Below are 11,229 nucleotides of genomic sequence, written 5' to 3'. Positions count from 1 at the left end.
CGGCTAGATAACGGACAATGCCTCAGTATTAAACTAAAAGTGAATAGTTGACTGGGTCATTTTGTAACGGTAGCTAACGGTAGCTCCGGCCCGACTCTAGCCTCTCTGTTTACATGGGGTTGGGAGGGGCTGGAGGAGGGAGGAGCAGCGCGTTGCATGTCTGTGTGCTTGAGACAGCGAGTGAGAACTCCGCTAAGAATTGGATCATGTTATTCGATCGGTTTTCACATTTCGTTGCCCGCCACATGGCGGACAGACCTCTCAGTCCCACCCGCCAAACGTAAAATCATGGTGCTTGGCGGGCTTTAATTTCGCTCCCTGCACACACACACACACACACACACACACACACACACACACACACACACACACTTTTTTGGTGTGGTGCCCCCCCCCCCCCCTCTTTTGTATTGTTTTAAAAGCCAACCAGAGGTGTGTGTATATACTGTGTCTTATCTTAATGTGTGTTTGTTTTTGCTGTCATTGGGTGCCAGGCGCTGGAGCCCAGGATGAGTCAGTATACGGTGTCTTATAGTGTGTGTTTGTTTTTGCTGTCATTGGGTACCAGGCACTGGAGCCCAGGAGCGAGTCAGCGAGACGGAGGACGACTTCTTTTTGTTTTCTCAGCAGACAGGGAGGGGCAGAGACAGGAGAAAGATGCCCAAACCGGTAAGATTCTACTCCAGTTATTTGCATCATTTAGAGCTGGGAGGTCTATGAATATGAAGGTTTTCCATCATGAATCCATGCACAGGTATGGATTTTTAGTATAGTCAAAACCATGTTGCCCAGCCCTAGTCCAGCCCTAGTCCAGCCCTAGCACAGCCCTAGCCCAGCTCTAGCCCAGCCCTAGCAGAGCCATAGCACAGCCCTAGCCCAGCCCTAGCCCAGTCCTAGCCCAGCTCTAGCCCAGCCCTAGCAGAACCCTAGCCCAGCCCTAGCACAGCCCTAGCACAGCTCTAGCCCAGCCCTAGCAGAGCCCTAGCCGAGCCCTAGCACAGCCCTAGCCCAGCCCTAGCAGAGCCCTAGCCCAGCCCTAGCCCAGCCCTAGCACAGCCCTAGCCCAGCCCTAGCACAGCCCTAGCACAGCCCTAGCACAGCCCTAGCCCAGCCCTAGCCCAGCTCTAGGGTAGCCTTAGCTTCAATCACTGAACTCACTACATACATGCGTCTATATGGGATCCACCTCTTAATTCCTTTTGTACAAAAGTCTTGCTCAGCAAAGATGGGAAATATTCAATTGTTTAAACCAGTATGAATAATGCTTGTATGACACGTACCAGCATGTACACATCAAAATAAAACAAATAAAGAACTGGGTATTCATCTACTAATTCTGTGGATTATTAAATTATCAAAACGTCACTGCAGCAGATCCCCAGTGGTGCTCAGGAAAATATGGCTGATAAGACTCAGCTCCTGCTCTTGCCATTAATGCAGTGATTCTATCAGCTTGGGCACCAATATTGATGGTAAACTGCTAAATGAGGAAAATGTGATTTATTGAAGATGTTGGTGACATAGTGGTGGCTCAGAAGGTGAAGCCACATAACATGTACAGAACTGCATTGCAGTGTCCATGACAACCAGATACACACTTAACGTCGGTCTTCTAATCGAGACCTGCCTTTATTCATCAAAATGTGTAGAAAAAACACCCGCCTTTATTTTGGACTGCTCAGCCAAACAATAATAAACCTGCAACATCCATCTCCATCTCCATGTATGTGATGAAAGGTTCAATGGTGTTTCATAGCATAGAGTCAAGGAGGGTGGAATGTAGGAGAGGTCAGGTCATCATATCCTGATATATAACACACACACTCCCATCCCGTCTGCACGGCCCACTACCCAGTTACTGTTGGATTGTTGAACATGTCGTTCACCCTATTTCCCATTGGGTGACTCAGCCTCTACTGGCCTCGCTGCTGTCTCTACTAGACCTCTGAATCCACACCCACCTTTCAACATCTTATAAACCAATCAGAGATCTGGTCTCTCTGATTTCTCAGGAGAACTGAGCTCTTTCCTGTTCAATCAGTGACCTTTCAGAGACAAACCCTCCATGGTAAAGCAGAACTACTGAGTGTTTAACAGGAGTCAAGAGTTTTATTTAATTTATTTAGATAGTTTTGTAATGTTTGTACAGACTGGGGGGGGGGGGGGCATAGCACATGTATAGTCGGGGGAAGATTCTTGAGTTGAGTTGAGTTTATCTCGAACCATCAACCATATAAAAACACAAAAAAATATAAACTAAAGAAACAAATTTAAAATGAAATCTTACATTCTTCATTAAATGATAAACAAATGGGTTCGAGAAGTAGCAGAAGGAAGCAAACGCGTATCTAGTCCTGCCCCTTTCTCACAATATCATACATAAACAAAATATCTTACAAACCTAAAATAACAAACAAAATAAACGTACATATAAAAAATTCAAAAATAACCCAAATAGAAATAAAAACGTCTAAAATAACTATTTTAGCGCTCCTCATTTTTGTACTCATCAATGAGAGTTTTCCTATATCTATTTTTGAACTGTACAATATGTTCTTGCTCATTTTTGTTTCTTCACCTAAGGCATTCCACAGGATTACACCACAAACAATCTGTCTCTCTTTGAACAAAATCTTATTTTGGCATCATTGCAGAGTATTCCAGAGAGGGCAGCATCGGGACCAATAGTTAAGTCAGATGTAAAATGACTTTTAAGCTTGTGAGATTCCAGAGCTAGATTGATGAAATATTTGAGTTTAGACACACACACACACAGTGAGTTGAGACACACACACACACACACACACACTGAGTTGAGACACACACACAACACGCTGAGTTGAGACACACACACACACACACACTGAGTTGAGACACACACACACACGCCGAGTTGAGACACACACACACACAGTGAGTTGAGACACACACACACGCTGAGTTGAGACACACACACACAGTGAGTTGAGACACACATACACACATGCCGAGTTGAGACACACACACACAGTGAGTTGAGACACACAGACACACACAGTGAGTTGAGACACACACACACACACGCCGAGTTGAGACACACACACACACACAGTGAGTTGAGACACACACACACAGTGAGTTGAGACACACACACACGCCGAGTTGAGACACACACACGCTGAGTTGAGACACACACACACACAGTGAGTTGAGACACACACACACGCCGAGTTGAGACACACACACACACACAGTGAGTTGAGACACACACACACACACACCGAGTTGAGACACACACACATGCCGAGTTGAGACACAAGCACACACAGTGAGTTGAGACACACAAACGGCGAGTTGAGACACACACACACACAGTGAGTTGAGACACACACACACACAGAGTTGAGACACACACACAGTGAGTTGAGACACACACACACACATACACGCACACACACACACACACACACACACCACACACACACACACACACACACACACACAGTTGAGACACACACACAGTGAGTTGAGACACACACACACACACGCCAAATTGACACACACACACACACGGAGAGTTGAGACACACGCACCAACACCTTGGACCTGGTGACATGTGGTTAAATCACACAGGCTCTAGTCACGGCTAATTGTGAGAGCGGATCTGGTGAAATGGCTCTAGTCACACAGAGGTGCACTCTCACACACGCACACTCACAAGCACACATTGTATTTGTAAAATAAGACACACACACAACAGATCCTCTAAGCCTGGCACTTTGCAGACCTGTCCACAGAAAAGAACAAACACAAAGAGGCCTTTCTCTCTATTTTGGGAATGAAGGACACTGGGCTCTTTGACTCTCGTGGTGCTTTGCCACACACGCACGCATGCACACACACACATACGCACACACACACACACACACATGCACGCACACATACGCACACACACACGCACACACACACACACACACACACGCATACACACACCTACACACACACACACACACACACACACACACACACACACACACACACACACACACACACACACACAGACACACACACACACAGACACACACACACACACCTACACACACACACACCTACACACACACACACACACACAGGCTGAATGTACACTATTGCTTTACTTCAACAATTGTGGAACTATTTGTATTGTAAATTCATTGATCATTTTCTTTGTAACAGCGGACCTATTAGTTAGAGAGGCACAGTTGTGACCTGGAAGGTTAACGGTTAGAGGTAGTGATGCACGATATATCGGCCGCCGATATAATATCGGCCGATATGGCCGTTTTTTTACACATCGGTATCGGTCCGATATCAAGATAGGGCCGATATTTTTTTATATTTTTTTCCTTCTTTTTACATGTTTTGGCCTTAAATAGTTTCAAAATATCAGTCATTTCTGAAAATAAGTTACAAAAGTTAAAAAAATTATGCGTTTTGGAAAATAGCTCTTTATTTGATTATCATAAAAAAGTGTTTTCTATACAGAGATATCGACATCGGTAAATATCGGTATCGGCCAGAACAGCAATATTAATATCGGTTATCGGTATCGGCCACAATTTTCACATCGGTGCATCACTAGTTAGAGGTTAGAGAAGCTTGCTTGTGACCGGGAAGGTTAAATGTCAGAGAGGCGTGCTTGTGACCGGAAGGTCGCCTGTTCGATCCCTGAACCAGCTGTGTGTTATCTGATGTCAATCAGATATATGTATTGAAGTGTGTACTATTTGCTGATGATACTAACATGTTCTGTACAGGGGAGGACATCCAGCAGCTTATGACGATCTTAACAATAGAAATTAATAAATACAAACTCTGGTTTGATATAAATAAATTATCTTTAAATCTAAATAAAACAAAATGTATGGTGTTTGGAAACCGGCAGATAAAAACAGACATTCAGTTGATAATAGATAATAATAGAATAGAAAGAGTATATGAAAATAAATTCCTGGGAGTGATTTTAGACCATACTGTGAGGTTTTGCCCGCTGCTCACTACCTTTTCTCTGTTTCTTTAAGCCTATACTGTTTATTTCCCTTCTATACTGTTTATTTTCCCTTCTCACTCACTCTCTCTAGCCCCCACCCTCTCGTTCCTTACCCTTAGTGGCCACACCTGTTCGATATTCTATTATCTCTCGCACCTGTGGTGGCAGGCTAATGAGTCCCCCTGTGGGCTTTAAATACCAGGGCGCTTCCCCTCGTTTTGGCGTGGGGTCGTGTTGTAAACTTGCCGAGTCATATTCTCTAAACATCTAGACTCTTTCGGGAGATCCTCTGTCTGCCTATGCTGTTCCATTCTCCGGCGTCGAGATGTTTGCTCCAGCCTTCGCCAGCTGTCGCCGTTGCCTGTGGGGGAGACTGGTCTGCGCTCCCTGTACTTCCACGGGAGGCACCCCAGCGTTCCACTGCAGACCCCCGCGCAGCTGTTCGTCCTGACGCACATCCAGACCAGCGCAGACGCTCTCCAGTCCTCAGCGTGCAACGCGCATCTTCCAAGGACGCTCGAGCTTGGCACGCTCTCCAGACCAGCGCGCAACGCGCATCTTCCAAGAACCCTCGAGCTTGGCACGCTCTCCAGACCAGCGCGCAACGCGCATCTTCCAAGGACGCTCGAGCTTGGCTCGCTCTCCAGACCAGCGCGCAACGCGCATCTTCCAAGGACGCTCGAGCTTGGCACGCTCTCCAGACCAGCGCGCAACGCGCATCTTCCAAGAACCCTCGAGCTTGGCACGCTCTCCAGACCAGCGCGCAACGCGCATCTTCCAAGAACCCTCGAGCTTGGCACGCTCTCCAGACCAGCGCGCAACGCGCATCTTCTAGACCTTCGTGCTTGGCACACTCCTCCTCGCAGACGCACCCCGACGCGTCTCTCGGTTCCGGTGCGCACTCAAGCAGTGGCGCACCACTCTGTTCCCCGGCTCCGACAGTCGGCTACCCGGTGACGACACCTTCGCCACCGCCGCCTGTTCCAGCACCACTCTGTCCTCGGCTCGGACTGCCGGCTCCCCGGTGGCGATACCCTCGCCACCGCCATCGCCACCGCCGCCTGTTCCAGCACCACTCTGTCCTCGGCTCGGACAGCCGGCGCCCCGGTGGCGACGCTCCCGCCCCGCTGCCTGTTCCTGCACCACTCTGTCCTCGGCTCGGACAGCCGGCACCCCGCAGCTGCTGTCCCTGTACCTTTACGCATACGCCTGGAGCGGCCCAGATGATTTCCACCAGTCCTCCCCAGTTCCTCCCTGTTCCCCAGCCCGCCTCCGCGGGCCTCAGTCCCCTCTGTCTCTAGTTCTCCCCTTCTAGTTCCACCTAGTTCCTAGTCCCTAGTCCTCTATCCCTAGTTCTCCTAGTCCCTAGTCCTCTATCCCTTGTTCTCCTAGTCCCTAGTCCTCTATCCCTAGTTCTCCTAGTCCCTAGTCCTCTATCCCTAGTTCTCCTAGTCCCTAGTCCTCTATCCCTAGTTCTCCTAGTCCCTAGTCCTCTATCCCTAGTTCTCCTAGTCCCTAGTCCTCTATCCCTAGTTCTCCTAGTCCCTAGTCCTCTATCCCTAGTTCTCCTAGTCCCTAGTCCTCTATCCCTAGCTCTCCTAGTCCCTAGTCCTCTCTCCCTAGTTCTCCTTGTCCCTGGTTTACCTAGTCTCTAGTTCCTCTGTCCCAAGGCGTTCCCTTAACCTTCCCTTAGGCGTTCCCTTACCTTCCCATAGTGTTCCCTTTTCCTGCCCGCCTCTTAAAGGCACCTTCCTTCCCCTCATATTATATTCCTGTATTTGTGATTCTCCCTTAAAGGGACAGTGCCCTTTTCCCTGTTTTTCCCTGTTGTTCAATAAATATCTGTTTCTTGGCAAACCATCATACCTGTCTTGTGTTGTGCGATTGGGGTCGGTTACAAACCATAACAGTACGACCCCACCAAGTCTACGACCCCACCAAGTCTACGACCCCAGCCAGCACAGACTGTGTATGTTGAGTTTGCCTTTTTTTTTCTTGTCCCCTCTAGCTCCCATGTTAGCCCTGTTAGCTTCCCTGTTAGCCCAGTTTAGCTTCCTTGTTAGTCCTGTTTAGCTCCCTTGTTAGCCTGTTACTCCCCTGTTTAGCCCAGTTTAGCTTCCCTGTTTAGCTTGTTAGTCTCCCCGGTTAGCTCCCCTGTTTGCTTCCCGTTTTGCCCTGTTTGACCCCCCTGTAGCTAGCCATGCCCTGGCGGCTAACCCAGTCCCTCAGCAGGGCCCCTGTCTGCTAGTCTTGCCCCGGCTGCTAGCACAGCCTCTATGTTTATGCAGCCCTTGCTGCTGGCATGGGCCCTGTAGCTAGCCATGCCCTGGCAGCTAACCCAGTTTCCCTCTGCATGGCCCCGGTCTGCTAGCTTGGCCCCGGCTGTTAGCACAGCCTCTATGTTAATGCGCCTTGCAGCTGGCATAGGCCCTGTAGCTAGCCAGGCCCAAGCAGCTAACCCGGTCCCTCTGCATGGCCTCCACTTTTTTTTGTGTAGTTTCTCCCACTGCTAGGACTGCCCTTCAGCTAGCAAGGTCAGTATTCCCACAGCTAGGACTGTCCTTCCAGCTAGCTTGTTCTCTCATGCTGGTCCAGCCCTGTCTGCCAGCCTAGCTCCGGCAGCTAGCGCAGCCTCTATGTAGATGTAGCAGTACAGCTAGCATAGGCCCTGTAGCTATCAGTGCCTTGGCAGCTACCCTTTCCCTCTGCTAGCCTAGCTCGGCAGCTAGCGCAGCCTCTATGTTGATGTAGCAGTACAGCTAGCATAGGCCCTGTAGCTATCAGTGCCCTGGCAGCTACCCTTTCCCTCTGCTAGCCTGGCTCCGGCAGCTTGCGCAGCCTCTATGTTGATGTAGCAGTACAGCTAGCATAGGCCCTGTAGCTATCAGTGCCCTGGCAGCAACCTTCCCTCTGCTAGCCCTTTCCCGGTGCTACCATGGTTACCCCTTTGCTACCCTGCTTGCCCCTCAGTTCCTCTAGACCAGTTGCTCTAGACCAGTTCTCTAGACCCAGTTCCTCTAGACCAGTTCCTCTAGACCAGTTCTCTAGCCCAGTTCTCTAGACCAGTTCTCTAGACCAGTTCTCTAGACCAGTTCCTCTAGACTTGTTCTCTAGACCCAGTTCCTCTAGACCAGTTCCTCTAGACCAGTTCCCCCAGTTACCCCTCGGCGACCCTGTTTCTTTTGCTAGCCCCACTCTTGTGGTGGCTTCCCCTGCTGGCTTGGCCAGTACCTCTTGTTTTGCCCCCTGCCACTCTGTCTGTATTTGTTTTGGGTCGCCGGGTGGCTCCCGTTGGAGGGGGGGATACTGTGAGGTTTTGCCCGCTGCTCACTACCTTTTCTCTGTTTCTTTAAGCCTATACTGTTTATTTCCCTTCTATACTGTTTATTTTCCCTTCTCACTCACTCTCTCTAGCCCCCACCCTCTCGTTCCTTACCCTTAGTGGCCACACCTGTTCGATATTCTATTATCTCTCGCACCTGTGGTGGCAGGCTAATGAGTCCCCCTGTGGGCTTTAAATACCAGGGCGCTTCCCCTCGTTTTGGCGTGGGGTCGTGTTGTAAACTTGCCGAGTCATATTCTCTAAACATCTAGACTCTTTCGGGAGATCCTCTGTCTGCCTATGCTGTTCCATTCTCCGGCGTCGAGATGTTTGCTCCAGCCTTCGCCAGCTGTCGCCGTTGCCTGTGGGGGAGACTGGTCTGCGCTCCCTGTACTTCCACGGGAGGCACCCCAGCGTTCCACTGCAGACCCCCGCGCAGCTGTTCGTCCTGACGCACATCCAGACCAGCGCAGACGCTCTCCAGTCCTCAGCGCGCAACGCGCATCTTCCAAGGACGCTCGAGCTTGGCACGCTCTCCAGACCAGCGCGCAACGCGCATCTTCCAAGAACCCTCGAGCTTGGCACGCTCTCCAGACCAGCGCGCAACGCGCATCTTCCAAGGACGCTCGAGCTTGGCTCGCTCTCCAGACCAGCGCGCAACGCGCATCTTCCAAGGACGCTCGAGCTTGGCACGCTCTCCAGACCAGCGCGCAACGCGCATCTTCCAAGAACCCTCGAGCTTGGCACGCTCTCCAGACCAGCGCGCAACGCGCATCTTCCAAGAACCCTCGAGCTTGGCACGCTCTCCAGACCAGCGCGCAACGCGCATCTTCTAGACCTTCGTGCTTGGCACACTCCTCCTCGCAGACGCACCCCGACGCGTCTCTCGGTTCCGGTGCGCACTCAAGCAGTGGCGCACCACTCTGTTCCCCGGCTCCGACAGTCGGCTACCCGGTGACGACACCTTCGCCACCGCCGCCTGTTCCAGCACCACTCTGTCCTCGGCTCGGACTGCCGGCTCCCCGGTGGCGATACCCTCGCCACCGCCATCGCCACCGCCGCCTGTTCCAGCACCACTCTGTCCTCGGCTCGGACAGCCGGCGCCCCGGTGGCGACGCTCCCGCCCCGCTGCCTGTTCCTGCACCACTCTGTCCTCGGCTCGGACAGCCGGCACCCCGCAGCTGCTGTCCCTGTACCTTTACGCATACGCCTGGAGCGGCCCAGATGATTTCCACCAGTCCTCCCCAGTTCCTCCCTGTTCCCCAGCCCGCCTCCGCGGGCCTCAGTCCCCTCTGTCTCTAGTTCTCCCCTTCTAGTTCCACCTAGTTCCTAGTCCCTAGTCCTCTATCCCTAGTTCTCCTAGTCCCTAGTCCTCTATCCCTTGTTCTCCTAGTCCCTAGTCCTCTATCCCTAGTTCTCCTAGTCCCTAGTCCTCTATCCCTAGTTCTCCTAGTCCCTAGTCCTCTATCCCTAGTTCTCCTAGTCCCTAGTCCTCTATCCCTAGTTCTCCTAGTCCCTAGTCCTCTATCCCTAGTTCTCCTAGTCCCTAGTCCTCTATCCCTAGTTCTCCTAGTCCCTAGTCCTCTATCCCTAGCTCTCCTAGTCCCTAGTCCTCTCTCCCTAGTTCTCCTTGTCCCTGGTTTACCTAGTCTCTAGTTCCTCTGTCCCAAGGCGTTCCCTTAACCTTCCCTTAGGCGTTCCCTTACCTTCCCATAGTGTTCCCTTTTCCTGCCCGCCTCTTAAAGGCACCTTCCTTCCCCTCATATTATATTCCTGTATTTGTGATTCTCCCTTAAAGGGACAGTGCCCTTTTCCCTGTTTTTCCCTGTTGTTCAATAAATATCTGTTTCTTGGCAAACCATCATACCTGTCTTGTGTTGTGCGATTGGGGTCGGTTACAAACCATAACACATACACTCTGCTGGAAACCCCATATAGAATATGTGAGGGCTAAGATGGCAAAGAGCATCTCAATTATTAGTAAGGTGAGACATGTACTCAATACCAACTCATTGCACACTCTGTACTGTGCAATGATCTTGCCTTACCTGCATTACTGCACAGTGGTATGGGGTAACACATACAAAACAACCATAAATACATTGACTATCCTACAAAAAAGTCAATGTATTTATGGTTGTTTCTACAATTACACATTTTAAGTTCATTGATATGGTAAACTTTAAAACTCTAACTCTAACTAAAGCAAGTTATGTACAAAGCAAGAAATAATCAATTACCGGCAGGGGAGGAAACTAACTTTTTGGTTTACCAGCCAACTGGCGAGTAGCTGATTTTTTTTACCAGCCAAACAGATTTTTTACCAGCCAAAAAAAATCGCTAATTGTGATAATTACTTCTTTGTATGTCTTCGTCTAAATTGATTTTCAATCATAGTAATAATCACACCGTGCATCCAAGCGCCTCAACGGCCGGCAGGCAAGGTGGGCCAGCTTCCTCAGTCGGTCCTTCGCCCTGGGTCCCGCAACACGAAGGCCGACTCTCTGTCCCGGTTACACTCCAAGGGGGCTCCAACCACTGAGGATCCGACTCCCTTCCTCCCAGAGGTCAGGGTGGTGGGAGTGGTCACCTTGGGCATCGAGACCGTGGTCAGGCGTGCCCTACGTTTCCATCCCGCTCCCAGCAACGTACCTGTTCGTCGCCTCTTCGTCCCCGACTCAGTCCGGTCCCGGGTTCTCCAATGGGGCCATACCAGCCGGTTTGCCTGCCACCCCGGCGTTCACCGCACGTTCTCCTTCCTGGCTCGTCGATTCTGGTGGCCCACCATGAGGAACGACGTCAAGGAGTTTGTTCTGGCCTGCACGGTCTGCGCCCGCAGCAAGGCCTCCCACCAGGCACCCTCCGGTCTATTACAGCCACTTTCCATTCCGAGCCGCCC

The 11,229-nt window shown here is 50.8% G+C and overlaps 1 protein-coding gene across 1 annotated transcript in view; it reads left to right on the top strand.

Annotated features, from left to right (window-relative positions):
• Window positions 1–581: 581 nt before the first annotated feature.
• Window positions 582–11,229, top strand: part of LOC311229102 (radixin) — a 218,209-nt gene continuing 207,561 nt past the window's right edge. Inside the window, exon 1 of the mRNA XM_084315113.1 lies at window positions 582–669. Within this exon, the coding sequence (XP_084171239.1) occupies window positions 658–669 (12 nt within the window). The 5' untranslated portion in view covers window positions 582–657. The remainder of the gene's footprint in view (window positions 670–11,229) is intronic.

This window comes from Notolepis coatsorum (genome assembly GCF_963971535.1).
Source record: "Notolepis coatsorum genome assembly, chromosome: 5".
NCBI classification, from domain to species: Eukaryota; Metazoa; Chordata; class Actinopteri; order Aulopiformes; family Paralepididae; genus Notolepis; species Notolepis coatsorum.
This window is presented reverse-complemented; position numbering and strand designations above follow the sequence as displayed.